The sequence below is a fragment of the Caenorhabditis remanei genome, chromosome X, assembly GCF_010183535.1.
Source record: "Caenorhabditis remanei strain PX506 chromosome X, whole genome shotgun sequence".
Lineage (NCBI taxonomy): Eukaryota > Metazoa > Nematoda > Chromadorea > Rhabditida > Rhabditidae > Caenorhabditis > Caenorhabditis remanei.
Window position 1 is genome coordinate 295608 of NC_071333.1, and position 17637 is coordinate 313244.

A 17637-nucleotide genomic window follows, 5' to 3' on the forward strand; every position below is an offset into this window, starting at 1 on the left:
TTCGGCGCTTCATCCGGCTGGCCTCTTCTTATTTTCCTGTTCGCCCTCTCACAGAAGTGTTCATGTGGCCGAGTGGTTAACGCTCACGCCTGTCGCTGAAAGGGCGAAGGTTCGACTTTTGCCCATGGCGCGCTCTCCCCTTTATTTCTCAAAAATCTTGCGGACATCCTGAAAAACAGACAGACAAATCCACAAACAGAGCCCACACGCGTTTTATATATAAGAATGATTCATCCAAATACCTTTCCACATTTGACAGCCGATGCAAATGATAAGACGGCGATCTGAAAAGTAGTATCATTAACCGACGGGAGAAATTAAGGAACAATTGAATTTACCGGGAAGAAAGATCCAAGTCAATATGAGCACTAATTTCTTTTCAAAACGGCATTTTTCTAGATATATTAAGCATGTTTCGAGTGTTGATTATCAGAGCAGGTCCGTTTCCCAGCCGAGTGCTTACAGATCTGTTTGCAGCAATGGAAACATTAGTGGAATAAGTTGGAATTGATGGGAGCTGAAAAATTGCTAGAATTACTTTGATTCTGCAAATGTTCTCAAAAATTCTCGAGGGATTTTCACAACGGCAGTGTCAAAATTGAAGCAATACTACATATAAGCTAAAGGTTCATTGAGCGCCATAGAGCAGTTTTTGTTTGTTTCAGAGTTTGATTTCTACATTTTTTGAACTCATGGGCTTTTACCGGGCTTTTTTATTATTGAACGTTATAAATCTCACGGTCGTTGGTCGAATTCCTTGTTAAAGCTGCTGAGATGATGTGGTTTGGATGACATGTTCACAGGACAGTTCGGAATTCAAATCTGGCTCCGAATCGACATGTATGTGGCTCCTAACACTCCAGATGAGTTGTCTGCCGGTGAATTCAAGTCATTGATTGTTTCAATCCAGGCGTGAAGTTTCTTCTTACTGACATGTAGGATACGTTATCTGAAATAATTTACTGAAGATATTAAATCAGAAGAAAAAACTCACTGTAGACAAGGCATATGCAACATTTATTTATTTATCTTCAATTATTTTTGCCTCACTGAGCCATTGTTGACGTTTATTCACTGATCAATCCACATTTCTTCATTTATCCTAGTTGGGCGTGCCGGCACGGGAGTCTCGACAGCTTTCCATGTGAATAATGACGTGGTGTGGTCCGTTGTGGGTTCTTGTGTGCTAAATTTTTTAAATTCAACATAATCGTTGTATCGATATCTTGCTCAGCAACACCATTCTGCCCATTTCATCTCGCTCCACCTATTGAACGGCAACACTTTTCATTCGCAATATCAGTTCGATTTCCACCTTCACATTTTCTGCCAGAATATCAATTGAGTTTTCTCATTTTTCTTATGCCGTACAGGTTTCCTTCTTACATCTGTCTCTAGCTATATGTGCCCAGACGGAGACCTGAAAAAAGTATAATTAACTGACGGGTCAAAAATTGGGAACATTGAAAAATACCGGAAAATGAAATTCAGGTACGTTCATTCTCCATTTTTCTTCGAATATATTTCATTTCAGGCCATCCGTTGCTCTTGTTATCTCACTTGTCACATCGAACAGCTAACAATCTAACTTGGAAAGTCAATAACATCTCCAACATTTCGATTTCTGCATCCGGTGCACATGCACTCCTCTTGATGAGTTTTGCTGGACCATTCTGCCTTTTTACTGTCTTTTGAACTGTTTTCGATCACGAAATTGCGAAAAACAGTGGTTTTTTTGTAAATTTAGGTAGAATATACAGTGGCCCGAATGTCCAAATGAGCCTAAACGAAATCATAGTTCATGGTTCCAATATTTGAACGAGATCTGACAGGTGAGATTCCAATCCCATTCACGACGCATAAGACAATCTTGGTGTATAGCAAGTTGAAGGTCATCGGACTTCAAATTGAGCCATCAACTGTCAGTCCAAACGGAATCGTCAAAAAATCGTTTGAAGCCGGTGACTCACACGAGTCTAGTAGACAGTTTGAATCATTGTGATTATGTCAGTGATTATGCCGGTCAGAGGTGTTCTCCAATAGCATGGTTTCCACAACACGAGCAACTTGTATCCATCTTTCGATAGTGCCAGAATCAATAGAGAATTTTTGCCATCCATGAATTGACAATTCTGAAATGATACGTTTAATTTGGTTTTTCCCAGATTTGCAGAATCTCTGCCCGGACCAATGAAGATTTTATTATTATTTTTATCAAAAGCAGTCAAAATCCTTTATTTTTTCCGGCCGTTGCAAGTCGGAGTTTTCTGTTGTGATTTTTTCTTACTCAATCAGTTGTTTAGTGTGTATTCACTCTTCTTATTTAACTCGTATCGTTGCAGCAGTTCTTCTTTCGCTATTGGGCAACTCGTAGTTCCCAATCTTCTAGAAAACAATTTTTGCTGCTTTACATCCGACATGATCATCCGACCATGTTATCTTATTCAGGGAAACAATTGCCATTTCTGAATTAACTGAGTTTGCATTTTGAAGAACGCGATTCTATGAATAAAACAACTTACGAGGTGGTTTCAAGGCAATTTTCGGTTTTTTTTGGTCGCCGGACCATCAAACCCTTTCAATAATGTCTTGATTCGTCTTGTATTTTCGTCTTCATTTTTGCAGTGGAATGAGAACCTGAAAATTAATATTTTAACAAGAAAATGGATGAAAACCAAAATTATAGCCAAATAAATAAGAAGAAAGAACGACGTAGCACAAATTATCGATTATTGAAAAGGCAGAGCAAAAATCTGGCGGAGCATGAATTTTCATACATTTTCCTAGTGGATGTCAACAAAAATGATCTAGGTTAATTTTTTGTTTGTGTTCTTATGCAAAATACTTAGAAATGTCATTAAAAACTGTGAAAAAATGAAGAAAAAATACACGAGACTCATAGACCGAAGAGGGGGGGAAAGTGTGCTCTATTGAGATTTCTCTTCTTGTTTGAGCGAATAATAAATATTCAGCTAGTATTAAAGCAATGTGACATATTTTTTGCTTGAAAAATCGTGATCAGCAAAAAAATATCTTTCTCTTGAATGGCTTGAATAAAATTTCAGTTTTTTATTTGTGCGCATACTCTCAAAACCGTATTTTTTGATGGAATGATGGTGAAAAATACATTTATCACATTTTTTCCCCAGAATTTCGCGTTTTTTCTATAACTTTTTTCGCTTTTTTTCTTAATTCATAAAAAGACAACAATTTTTTCAGCTGTCAAAACTATACATTCACAATGTACACCCTGGCTGACCCTCTCAAAAAAGGAGAACGACCATCGTCTGGAACTCCAGATGATGATATTGAAATCATCAAAGTCAGTGGTCCATCCTTTTCAAGTTTCAAACGTGCTGCCAAAGAAGTCGTTGAAATTGAAGCAAAAGAAGAGGAAAAGAAAAGAAAGAGAGTGGACGAGGCATCAAAAACGGCAAAACCTCAAAAACGGAGAATGCAGGTATGTTGATTGCAAACAGAAGGGTTTGATCACTACAAATTTATTACTTTTAAAAGTTTGTAACCCGATAAGAAGTGATAGAGAAAGAGTGGAAACAAAGGGTTGGATGTGGGATAAAGGTCGTCCCTACAAAAGATTGTTCAGAATGCTTTTCAATTCCATATATAGCGAAAACTAGAGAATTAGAGGTTTTAGAGAAATAGAGAAGAAAATCGTTTGCCGCCACTAGGTTAACGGTTTGACGGGGTGAAAGAAGTGGTGAGGGAATGGTGAAGGCGAGAAACTGTGTCGGCGAGGAAACGCAAGGCTACGAAACAACGAAACTTTGCAGATCTATTCAAGCAAAAATTTAGTAGTTGAGATGACGTTAATTAACATTTTGTTTGGTTGAAACGGGCCATACACATTTGATAATGCTGGGACAAACTTAAAAACAAAGATTTTTTGTTAAAAAAATATTTTCAGAATCAAGTCAACAAACTGTGGGCATGTCGTCAGGTTATCGAGAGTCTATCGAATTGGGAGAGATCGAAACTGTTCACCAAAAACTCTCAAGAAATTTCTGAAGAGGAGGAATACGAATCAGCACAACTGATTGAGCGCCTTGTGGATAATGCCGTGTTTGGTGTGCCGAGAGATTGTTCAAAGTGCTCCAATGGAACCATTGTCTATAAATCAACGAGTCGTACGTATATCTGTACTGGATACGTGACAGAGTACACAAAATGCTCATTTGAATCGAAGAATCCAGTAAGAAGACCGTTCAAACCGACTGATAGTCTTCGACAGCAATTTCCAAATTTTGATTTCAATTTATTCTCTGAACGTCTTTATATTGAAGAAGAGGAAGACGATGGCTTTGCTGTACGAAAGAGTGCCAAACCGTTCATGTATGCAGCTGAAGTGTTTGATTCTATTTATTTCCCCAAAACCACCACCCGTGATGGTAACAGCAACACTTATTTGATCAAAAATGGAACCGTTGTGGATGCTAAGTTCGAGAATGCAGAGACAACTCACGTGCTCAAGAATGAAATTGATGGAGATCTCTACCATGCAACATTGTCTCTCAGTGATGTCACCGAAAATAGAAACTCATACTATAAAATTCAGTTGTTGAAGCATGATGCATTTGAGTTCTACTATGTATACCATTCCTGGGGACGAATGGGCACCAATATTGGAAAACACAAGCATCAGCCTTATTTAAGGAAAGATGAGGCGGTCGAGGCGTTCAAGAAGATTTTCAAAGAAAAGACGAAAAATAGCTGGGAGCATAGAAAACAATTTCAAAAAATGCCTGAAGCATTCGGTTATGTCGAAACGAATTACTCGGAATTTGTAAGTCAAATAAATAAATAAATATTATGAATTTTATTACAATTTCATTTTTAGGCCGAAATCCTGGAAAACGTCGCTCCTGGAACCAAAACCAAGCTTCCTACTCCCGTCAAAGAGATTGTAATGTCGATCTTCAAAATTGAAAACAAGAAATCCGAGTTGAAGCCGTTCAAGATGGATCACAATAACATACCACTTGGACGTCTTTCACATAATCAAATCGATTTGGCATATGGGGTTCTCAAGGACCTCCTCAACGTCCTCTCCGAGGTTCCGCTGGATCAAATGAAGATCGTTGATTCCACCAACAAATTTCATACGATTGTCCCTCATAACTTTGGGTTCAAGTTGCCGGAATTGATTGACACTCTCGATAAGGTCAATGAGAAGGTTGATCTGCTGAAAGCAATTGGGGATCTCCAATTGGATGAAATCTGTGGAATAGATAGCCGGACGATCCCTGGTGTGGACCCAGTGGACACACACTATAAAAGGTTGGAATGTTCAATGACGGTGAGATAAAGTTTTTTTGAAAACTAGATAATCGTTTTTTTCTTTCAGCCTCTCGACAAAAACTCCTCTGACTACGTATTGATTGAGAACTTTATGAAGAATACTCAAGGATCGACTCATGTTATGAAATGTGATCTGATTGATGTAAGATTTTTAGTCTAAAAATTTTTCAAGTATGAGTGAAATTAAGATTCTCGAAATCAATCGACAGTGGGAGTCCACAAAATTCAAGAAAGAAATCGGAAATCGGCGTCTCCTCTGGCATGGTTCTAAACGGATGAACTTGGCTGGAATCCTCGGTCAAGGCCTTCGAATTGCTCCTCCAGAAGCCCCAGGAACCGGATACATGTTTGGAAAAGGAGTATACTTTGCCGACATGTTCAGTAAAAGCTTGTCCTACTGCCGAGCGAACTCTAAGGATGAGGCGTACCTGCTGCTGTGCGATGTGGCACTCGGAAAGATGGACCTTAGGATGCAAGCGACAGACATTTCAAAGGACACACTTCCAGAAGGGACTCAATCGGTTAAAGGTTAGATTCTGTAAAATAATTCGATTAACAATCACATTTTAAGGTGTTGGGCGGGAATGTCCTAGTGGAGAATTCTCTCATCCTGATGGCTTCATGGTCCCAACAGGCGAAGTTCACCAACAACTTCAAGGAACCTACAACATCGACTATTTTCTTTTATACAATGAGTATGTTTACCAACAATTCCACGTTTTTTAGTAATGATAAATATTTTCAGATATATTGTATACGACGTGGACCAGATTCAAATCAAATACCTGGTTCGTGTGAAAGTGCATTAATTTTTTAATTTCATATTTTAATTTTTCAATTTCATATTTATCCTTTTGCTTGTTTTGTTCTTCTGCTCGAATCGGTTTTACTGCTTGAAGTATTGCTCTCCTGACAAATTCCCGCTCACATGACTCTTCACATCTCACTGCTGTCAAATCTTGGATTCCCACAATACAAACTGCCCTTCTCCCATTATCAATTAGGTCCCTACTACTTGTTATTATTTCTGAAAATTGAAGTTTGAATTTTTTGAAAAATATATTATCATTTACAAGCAATTAACAATTTCAAATTTTTGGAGTGTATTTTTCTCAAATTGAATTTTTGATCAGCAGTTTCAAATTTTAGGGTTTTAAAACCTTATGGGATAGTCTGGCTTATTCTAATTTTGAACATTAAAAATTTCACCGTCATCCGTCAAAATTTTTGTCAAAGCAGCCGACCTGGTGTGGCTTGGATGAAATCTTATTACTGTACTCCCAAAGGTCGATCACCTTGATTGGAGAGTTCTAGGATCCCATGCTATTGTTTTAGTTGTTGGAAGCACATGGTCTTGAACGTCCGGTAGGCGAATAACTTCTGATGATCGATCGGTCGATGACAAACTTCTGACGAAATCTTCACAAGACGGAATTCAAATCCGGCTCCAAATTAATATCATTGGGGCCTGATGAAATTCCAGATCTGCCAGTGAATTCAAGTCAGTGATTGTTAGACGCGAAGTTCCATCTTACTGACGTACAGGGTACCTTATCTAAAATAGTTTACTAAATAGAAGAAATCAACTGGGAAAACTCACTGTAAAGACAACGCATATGCAATATGTTTTCACTATCTTTAATGTGTTTTGTCTCACGAAACAAGTGTTGACGTTTATTGACTTATGAATTCATGTTTCTTCAAGTATCCTACTTGGACGTGGCGGTCCGGGATTATTTAAAGCTCTCCGAGTGAACGATGACGTACTGTAGTCTGTTGTGGGTTTTTGTGTGTTGTATTTCTCAGTGTCAACACAATTGCTGAATCGAAATCTTGCTCAGCAACACCACGCTGCCCATTTTATCTCGTTCCACCTGAACGGCAACACTCGCAACATCAGTTCGACCTCCAACTTCACATTTTCTGCCAGAACATTCATTGAGTTTTTTCATTTTCTGACGCCGGACAAACCAGACTACTCTTGCTGTATGTGCCGAGACGGAGATCTGAAAAAAGTATTATTAACCGACGGGTTGAAAATTGGGAACAATGAAAATACCGGGAAATGAAAATTGTGTACGTTCGGCCTTCATTTCTCTTTGCATATCTCATTTGTTACGTCTAACAGCTAACAATCAGACTTGAATAGTCAACCACATATCCAACATGTCGATTTTTGCATCCGGAACACCTGCAGAGACGGAAAGCTGAACAGTATCATTAACCTACGGGTCAAATATACGGAACAATGAGAATTACCGGGAAATGAGATTTGCTGGGTCTCCATTTTCTTCGGAATACTAGGGTTCTAGATGTTCCGTTGTATTTTGGGAATGTGAAATCAACATCATCAGAGTTCTTGAATGAAATCTATCAAAATCGGTTTACATTTGAAGCCTTCTTATTGCAATCACTCTTGCGGGTGCAGACGAGCTCAGGGGAACTTCAGCTGTTTTCAGCCTCGAGTTATCACTCGGAGGTCACCGCACAAACAAAAAATTGATGGGATATCTTGAATGGTGTGTTTGGTAGAGTTTCAAGTCCAACTTCAATTGCGTAATTTCTCCATCTCATTTCAAAGTGACACCAATTTTGTCTTCCGAGGATAACATTTGATTCTTTAAACTTGCCAAAGTCGGTTTTTGGTTATCCGACAGTGACGGATCGCTAGTTTTATCAAGTGACAAGCTTTGTAATAATTTTTAGGCAAATCGCAGTAAAATTTTGGCCGCTCCGTTTTTTCTTTCGCCAATATTTTTCTCGGTTAACAGACATCATCTTAGCGGCAGTATCCCAGGTAGTGGGCGGCAGTGTTGTACGGAATGCGATTTTTCAGTTTCCGGAATCCGGAATCCGGAACCGGAATGAGATTTTTTTATTTCCGGAATCCGGAACCGGAATGAGATTTTAGATTTTCCGGAATACGGAATCCGGAACCGGAATCTAATTTTCGAAATGCGGAATCCGGAATCCGGAACCGGAATGACGAAAAAACCCGGAATTCCGGAATTTCTCGGAATCCGGAATCCGGAATGGTCCGATAAATTTGCAAGGCCAAGTCATTTTTTCGAGTGTTTTTAATGATATATAAAGTTTAAAACCACTTTTGAGGTTCAAAACCGAAAAAGAAGTAATGCAGTTGTCTTTAAAACTCAAAAAAAAATTTTAAAATTTAAACTTCAGGATTCCGGAAAAAAAATTCAAAAAACCGGAATCCGGAATCCGGAATCGGAATGCAAATTTTCATTTTCCGGAATCCGGAATCCGGAACCGGAATGAACATTTTCATTTTCCGGAATCCGGAACCGGAACCCGAATGTCAAAAAAAACCCGGAATTCCGGAATCCTGAATTTCCGGAATCCGGATTCCGGACAACTATGGTGGGCGGCCTTGGGTGTCTCCAGAGGTTCTCATTATTGACATGGAATGTTAACAAACTCAAGTTTTCGACGCTGCTTTCTGTATCTACATTATTGACGAAGGGACCAACTCGGCAGAAACCCGCACCAGGCTCGCAGCAGTCCAGCAGCAGGCAAGCGTAGAGTGCGTGCCTGATGCGGTTGTGCTGCGGTACTGTAGCGTACGTGTTGCGGAAAGGTTGCTGCTGTGCTGCTCTGGCGCTGCTAAAATTAGGCCGCTGCCTCCTTTGCTATAGTTTCTTGCACCGAAGACAGTTTACTATTTATTTAATTACATTTATTTACAAAACTTAAATACAACTACAACCTATAATAGATGTACATAAATCTGAACATAGTACAATTCACGAAAATGTATACATATGTGAAAAAATAGTACAATTTATGAATTAATTTTCGATGATGTTGCATTCAGCTTGCTTTGAAATCCTCGTCGCTTCCTATCGTTCAAATTTCTGAAAAAAGACGTAAAACTTATTATCGAAATAAAAAAGTTCTGACATTTTTTACCGACGCGTGTTTGCGGACTCAGTTCAAAATATAATAATTTAGCACTACGTCCGCAAACACGCGTCGGTAAAAAATGTCAGAACTTTTTTGTCGCGACAATATATAGAGTATTGAAAAAATCTCACCTTTTCATTTTTCCTGAAATCCTATTAGGCTCGACTGGCGGTGATGTTGTCTTTTTAGCAGTTGAAAGCTGAAATGTGATTGTTTTGTTTCTATAGACACACGTATTTTTATTCCAATAAACGGGGAGAATTATTTTCATAAAATAAATCCAGAGAAAACATTTGTATGAAAAACAGAAAAATAGGAAAAAGTGAATAAAACTATAAGTTTTCGTAACTGGAAAAGATGGAGCGCACTTGCTGAATGTTGCCTAGGTGCTGCTGGAGAGCAGCGGGTCTGTTGCTGCAGTGTTGCGGATACGCTGCCGCATCCTAGTTGCTGCACACGTGCTGCCGACACGTTTCAGAAAACGAAGCGCGTTTGAATGATGCGTTCCTGATGCTGCAGTGTTGCGCGCCTGTTGCTCAACGGGTAAATGTTGCGTGCCTGATGCGGGGTTCTGCCGAGAATCGAAGCAATAGCTACATTGATCCAAGACCTCCTATCCACTAAGAGAGCAGGAAACGAAGAGCCGATTCAATCTATTTGTGGGTGGGCGGTAGTTCTTTCAAGTTCAATTACTGTGGTTCAATTTTGACATAGTAGCAGGAATGCCGTCGAAAACATGAACAGTCTTGTGAGTTTTCGTGAGCAATGCTTCCGACTTTAAGCGTGGGATGCATACATTTTAATCTGAACTTAGTGGAAGTTCCTGCGTTGACCGGAATGATTGGGGCGTGACAGTAGATTGGCAGAAATGAAGCGGTCTTTAGCATGGTCAAACCTCCGACTCCTTTTTACATTTGACACGCACTGCTTGCAACAAATTTTCCTCCAAAGGCTCTTTCTGCCGATTTCTTCCTGAGGACTCCATTCGTGACATCACCGAGCAAATTCAAGGTTCCGAAGAGCACTATTTTTTTTTCAATACTCTTTACGACATCTCTGATATGAACCAAAGCTATTTAAGATAATAAGTTTGGAAAAAAGACAATCAGTCCCATTTAAAGATAGAAGCAAAAAATCTATAAATAATGAAAAATTATAATCATGCTAATTATATCTCCTATTGCCAGAACAACTGCAGTGGAAACATGCAACTCTAACGCCGTCTGGCTGGTAAAAACGTTTTGGAGGATTTTCATGATGTTAGAACATTTTGAGTTCTGATTGTTGTTCTTATACTCTTATAGACATTTTTATGAATTTTTTTTTTGAATTATGTTCCTTGGAGTAAGCCGCCGCAGGTTAAGAAGAATGGTGATCTGAAATGTGAAACCTAGTCTGAAAAGCTTTTTGCGCCCTTTGCACAGAGTAAAAACTGGATTCGTTTGCATGTTGAAGTCTCCTGGTAACAATCACTGATTTTGATGTTTTCCACAGCTTCAATCCGGTCCATTATTGCATTCTCAACATTTTGACACCCGTATCGCCCTACTTTGTAATTTTCGATTTTCATTCCAGATTTGTCACAAAATTCTTTTTGGAACCAAAACCAAGCTTCCTACTCCCGTCAAAGAGATTGTAATGTCGATCTTCAAAATTGAAAACAAGAAATCCGAGTTGAAGCCGTTCAAGATGGATCACAATAACATACCACTTGGACGTCTTTCACATAATCAAATCGATTTGGCATATGGGGTTCTCAAGGACCTCCTCAACGTCCTCTCCGAGGTTCCGCTGGATCAAATGAAGATCGTTGATTCCACCAACAAATTTCATACGATTGTCCCTCATAACTTTGGGTTCAAGTTGCCGGAATTGATTGACACTCTCGATAAGGTCAATGAGAAGGTTGATCTGCTGAAAGCAATTGGGGATCTCCAATTGGATGAAATCTGTGGAATAGATAGCCGGACGATCCCTGGTGTGGACCCAGTGGACACACACTATAAAAGGTTGGAATGTTCAATGACGGTGAGATAAAGTTTTTTTGAAAACTAGATAATCGTTTTTTTCTTTCAGCCTCTCGACAAAAACTCCTCTGACTACGTATTGATTGAGAACTTTATGAAGAATACTCAAGGATCGACTCATGTTATGAAATGTGATCTGATTGATGTAAGATTTTTAGTCTAAAAATTTTTCAAGTATGAGTGAAATTAAGATTCTCGAAATCAATCGACAGTGGGAGTCCACAAAATTCAAGAAAGAAATCGGAAATCGGCGTCTCCTCTGGCATGGTTCTAAACGGATGAACTTGGCTGGAATCCTCGGTCAAGGCCTTCGAATTGCTCCTCCAGAAGCCCCAGGAACCGGATACATGTTTGGAAAAGGAGTATACTTTGCCGACATGTTCAGTAAAAGCTTGTCCTACTGCCGAGCGAACTCTAAGGATGAGGCGTACCTGCTGCTGTGCGATGTGGCACTCGGAAAGATGGACCTTAGGATGCAAGCGACAGACATTTCAAAGGACACACTTCCAGAAGGGACTCAATCGGTTAAAGGTTAGATTCTGTAAAATAATTCGATTAACAATCACATTTTAAGGTGTTGGGCGGGAATGTCCTAGTGGAGAATTCTCTCATCCTGATGGCTTCATGGTCCCAACAGGCGAAGTTCACCAACAACTTCAAGGAACCTACAACATCGACTATTTTCTTTTATACAATGAGTATGTTTACCAACAATTCCACGTTTTTTAGTAATGATAAATATTTTCAGATATATTGTATACGACGTGGACCAGATTCAAATCAAATACCTGGTTCGTGTGAAAGTGCATTAATTTTTTAATTTCATATTTTAATTTTTCAATTTCATATTTATCCTTTTGCTTGTTTTGTTCTTCTGCTCGAATCGGTTTTACTGCTTGAAGTATTGCTCTCCTGACAAATTCCCGCTCACATGACTCTTCACATCTCACTGCTGTCAAATCTTGGATTCCCACAATACAAACTGCCCTTCTCCCATTATCAATTAGGTCCCTACTACTTGTTATTATTTCTGAAAATTGAAGTTTGAATTTTTTGAAAAATATATTATCATTTACAAGCAATTAACAATTTCAAATTTTTGGAGTGTATTTTTCTCAAATTGAATTTTTGATCAGCAGTTTCAAATTTTAGGGTTTTAAAACCTTATGGGATAGTCTGGCTTATTCTAATTTTGAACATTAAAAATTTCACCGTCATCCGTCAAAATTTTTGTCAAAGCAGCCGACCTGGTGTGGCTTGGATGAAATCTTATTACTGTACTCCCAAAGGTCGATCACCTTGATTGGAGAGTTCTAGGATCCCATGCTATTGTTTTAGTTGTTGGAAGCACATGGTCTTGAACGTCCGGTAGGCGAATAACTTCTGATGATCGATCGGTCGATGACAAACTTCTGACGAAATCTTCACAAGACGGAATTCAAATCCGGCTCCAAATTAATATCATTGGGGCCTGATGAAATTCCAGATCTGCCAGTGAATTCAAGTCAGTGATTGTTAGACGCGAAGTTCCATCTTACTGACGTACAGGGTACCTTATCTAAAATAGTTTACTAAATAGAAGAAATCAACTGGGAAAACTCACTGTAAAGACAACGCATATGCAATATGTTTTCACTATCTTTAATGTGTTTTGTCTCACGAAACAAGTGTTGACGTTTATTGACTTATGAATTCATGTTTCTTCAAGTATCCTACTTGGACGTGGCGGTCCGGGATTATTTAAAGCTCTCCGAGTGAACGATGACGTACTGTAGTCTGTTGTGGGTTTTTGTGTGTTGTATTTCTCAGTGTCAACACAATTGCTGAATCGAAATCTTGCTCAGCAACACCACGCTGCCCATTTTATCTCGTTCCACCTGAACGGCAACACTCGCAACATCAGTTCGACCTCCAACTTCACATTTTCTGCCAGAACATTCATTGAGTTTTTTCATTTTCTGACGCCGGACAAACCAGACTACTCTTGCTGTATGTGCCGAGACGGAGATCTGAAAAAAGTATTATTAACCGACGGGTTGAAAATTGGGAACAATGAAAATACCGGGAAATGAAAATTGTGTACGTTCGGCCTTCATTTCTCTTTGCATATCTCATTTGTTACGTCTAACAGCTAACAATCAGACTTGAATAGTCAACCACATATCCAACATGTCGATTTTTGCATCCGGAACACCTGCAGAGACGGAAAGCTGAACAGTATCATTAACCTACGGGTCAAATATACGGAACAATGAGAATTACCGGGAAATGAGATTTGCTGGGTCTCCATTTTCTTCGGAATACTAGGGTTCTAGATGTTCCGTTGTATTTTGGGAATGTGAAATCAACATCATCAGAGTTCTTGAATGAAATCTATCAAAATCGGTTTACATTTGAAGCCTTCTTATTGCAATCACTCTTGCGGGTGCAGACGAGCTCAGGGGAACTTCAGCTGTTTTCAGCCTCGAGTTATCACTCGGAGGTCACCGCACAAACAAAAAATTGATGGGATATCTTGAATGGTGTGTTTGGTAGAGTTTCAAGTCCAACTTCAATTGCGTAATTTCTCCATCTCATTTCAAAGTGACACCAATTTTGTCTTCCGAGGATAACATTTGATTCTTTAAACTTGCCAAAGTCGGTTTTTGGTTATCCGACAGTGACGGATCGCTAGTTTTATCAAGTGACAAGCTTTGTAATAATTTTTAGGCAAATCGCAGTAAAATTTTGGCCGCTCCGTTTTTTCTTTCGCCAATATTTTTCTCGGTTAACAGACATCATCTTAGCGGCAGTATCCCAGGTAGTGGGCGGCAGTGTTGTACGGAATGCGATTTTTCAGTTTCCGGAATCCGGAATCCGGAACCGGAATGAGATTTTTTTATTTCCGGAATCCGGAACCGGAATGAGATTTTAGATTTTCCGGAATACGGAATCCGGAACCGGAATCTAATTTTCGAAATGCGGAATCCGGAATCCGGAACCGGAATGACGAAAAAACCCGGAATTCCGGAATTTCTCGGAATCCGGAATCCGGAATGGTCCGATAAATTTGCAAGGCCAAGTCATTTTTTCGAGTGTTTTTAATGATATATAAAGTTTAAAACCACTTTTGAGGTTCAAAACCGAAAAAGAAGTAATGCAGTTGTCTTTAAAACTCAAAAAAAAATTTTAAAATTTAAACTTCAGGATTCCGGAAAAAAAATTCAAAAAACCGGAATCCGGAATCCGGAATCGGAATGCAAATTTTCATTTTCCGGAATCCGGAATCCGGAACCGGAATGAACATTTTCATTTTCCGGAATCCGGAACCGGAACCCGAATGTCAAAAAAAACCCGGAATTCCGGAATCCTGAATTTCCGGAATCCGGATTCCGGACAACTATGGTGGGCGGCCTTGGGTGTCTCCAGAGGTTCTCATTATTGACATGGAATGTTAACAAACTCAAGTTTTCGACGCTGCTTTCTGTATCTACATTATTGACGAAGGGACCAACTCGGCAGAAACCCGCACCAGGCTCGCAGCAGTCCAGCAGCAGGCAAGCGTAGAGTGCGTGCCTGATGCGGTTGTGCTGCGGTACTGTAGCGTACGTGTTGCGGAAAGGTTGCTGCTGTGCTGCTCTGGCGCTGCTAAAATTAGGCCGCTGCCTCCTTTGCTATAGTTTCTTGCACCGAAGACAGTTTACTATTTATTTAATTACATTTATTTACAAAACTTAAATACAACTACAACCTATAATAGATGTACATAAATCTGAACATAGTACAATTCACGAAAATGTATACATATGTGAAAAAATAGTACAATTTATGAATTAATTTTCGATGATGTTGCATTCAGCTTGCTTTGAAATCCTCGTCGCTTCCTATCGTTCAAATTTCTGAAAAAAGACGTAAAACTTATTATCGAAATAAAAAAGTTCTGACATTTTTTACCGACGCGTGTTTGCGGACTCAGTTCAAAATATAATAATTTAGCACTACGTCCGCAAACACGCGTCGGTAAAAAATGTCAGAACTTTTTTGTCGCGACAATATATAGAGTATTGAAAAAATCTCACCTTTTCATTTTTCCTGAAATCCTATTAGGCTCGACTGGCGGTGATGTTGTCTTTTTAGCAGTTGAAAGCTGAAATGTGATTGTTTTGTTTCTATAGACACACGTATTTTTATTCCAATAAACGGGGAGAATTATTTTCATAAAATAAATCCAGAGAAAACATTTGTATGAAAAACAGAAAAATAGGAAAAAGTGAATAAAACTATAAGTTTTCGTAACTGGAAAAGATGGAGCGCACTTGCTGAATGTTGCCTAGGTGCTGCTGGAGAGCAGCGGGTCTGTTGCTGCAGTGTTGCGGATACGCTGCCGCATCCTAGTTGCTGCACACGTGCTGCCGACACGTTTCAGAAAACGAAGCGCGTTTGAATGATGCGTTCCTGATGCTGCAGTGTTGCGCGCCTGTTGCTCAACGGGTAAATGTTGCGTGCCTGATGCGGGGTTCTGCCGAGAATCGAAGCAATAGCTACATTGATCCAAGACCTCCTATCCACTAAGAGAGCAGGAAACGAAGAGCCGATTGAATCTATTTGTGGGTGGGCGGTAGTTCTTTCAAGTTCAATTACTGTGGTTCAATTTTGACATAGTAGCAGGAATGCCGTCGAAAACATGAACAGTCTTGTGAGTTTTCGTGAGCAATGCTTCCGACTTTAAGCGTGGGATGCATACATTTTAATCTGAACTTAGTGGAAGTTCCTGCGTTGACCGGAATGATTGGGGCGTGACAGTAGATTGGCAGAAATGAAGCGGTCTTTAGCATGGTCAAACCTCCGACTCCTTTTTACATTTGACACGCACTGCTTGCAACAAATTTTCCTCCAAAGGCTCTTTCTGCCGATTTCTTCCTGAGGACTCCATTCGTGACATCACCGAGCAAATTCAAGGTTCCGAAGAGCACTATTTTTTTTTCAATACTCTTTACGACATCTCTGATATGAACCAAAGCTATTTAAGATAATAAGTTTGGAAAAAAGACAATCAGTCCCATTTAAAGATAGAAGCAAAAAATCTATAAATAATGAAAAATTATAATCATGCTAATTATATCTCCTATTGCCAGAACAACTGCAGTGGAAACATGCAACTCTAACGCCGTCTGGCTGGTAAAAACGTTTTGGAGGATTTTCATGATGTTAGAACATTTTGAGTTCTGATTGTTGTTCTTATACTCTTATAGACATTTTTATGAATTTTTTTTTTGAATTATGTTCCTTGGAGTAAGCCGCCGCAGGTTAAGAAGAATGGTGATCTGAAATGTGAAACCTAGTCTGAAAAGCTTTTTGCGCCCTTTGCACAGAGTAAAAACTGGATTCGTTTGCATGTTGAAGTCTCCTGGTAACAATCACTGATTTTGATGTTTTCCACAGCTTCAATCCGGTCCATTATTGCATTCTCAACATTTTGACACCCGTATCGCCCTACTTTGTAATTTTCGATTTTCATTCCAGATTTGTCACAAAATTCTTTTTTTTCTGTTTTCTGTGATTTCTTTCACTTGCACCAAAGCCACACACTCTCTCACTCTCATTCTTTTTCTCTGCCCCTCCCCCTCTCTTCTCCTCTTCGCGCGCAAATTTCTTGGCAGCGTGCCAATTATCTCTGCTCGTCTCGCACTCTCCTTCGCCCAATGTTTTTGTACTCTCCTCTTCTCGCCTACTATTCCTACTGTCCCCGTCTTCTTTCTGTCTTCCCAACACGGGGCGTCTTTTGCCATCCGGCCGGACTGCTGGTGCTTCTTGGCATCGTGCCAAGTAGACGTCGACTAGCAAGGCGATGCGAATAGAGGCGAGAGAGAAGATGCAACAGAGTACAATGTTAGAGATGGAGGGAAAAGAAAGAAAATAAAAGAGAGAAGTTGCAATTCTACATCTTTATTCCAATGAGGAGAAAATGATTTTTGGAATGATATTTGTTAGAACAGAACAAGGAAAAGACACATTACAACTGTAACAGTATAACAACAAAACATTTAAAGAAAAGAATATAGAGGTAACGTTTAAAGCTATTAAGTGAGAAAAAGAGAATATGAACAAGATTGAAAAAATTAAAATTGTGGTTGTAGAATCTTCATGATCTTTTTGAGAAATAAACTGGCAAATTGGTTACTGTAGTCGCTGAATTTACCGCTTACACTAAGAAACTTGTCATTGTAAACACATGATGAAAAAAATACACTGACAAATCGGTCACTGTAAATGAAAATTTACAATGACAAATTTGGTCACTGTAAAAATACACTGACAAATTCGGTCAGTGTAATTGCTGAAGCTAATGTTTACACTAAAAAGTTTGTCATTGTGAACACATGATAAGAGA

General features: G+C 39.3%; 2 protein-coding genes across 2 annotated transcripts; both read left to right on the forward strand.

Moving 5' to 3' along the window:
- Positions 1–1801: 1801 nt before the first annotated feature.
- Positions 1802–2002, forward strand: GCK72_022107 (uncharacterized protein; the record flags this gene model as incomplete). Its single annotated transcript, XM_053734658.1, has 1 exon — positions 1802–2002. One exon carries the CDS (start codon positions 1802–1804, stop codon positions 2000–2002), a length of 201 nt encoding a protein of 66 aa, XP_053578224.1.
- An 8399-nt stretch (positions 2003–10401) lies between these two features.
- GCK72_022108 (uncharacterized protein) lies at positions 10402–12079 on the forward strand (the record flags this gene model as incomplete). Its single annotated transcript, XM_053734659.1, has 6 exons — positions 10402–10470; positions 10816–11268; positions 11317–11412; positions 11459–11798; positions 11842–11965; positions 12016–12079. 6 exons carry the CDS (start codon positions 10402–10404, stop codon positions 12077–12079), a joined length of 1146 nt encoding a protein of 381 aa, XP_053578225.1.
- Positions 12080–17637: the final 5558 nt, after the last annotated feature.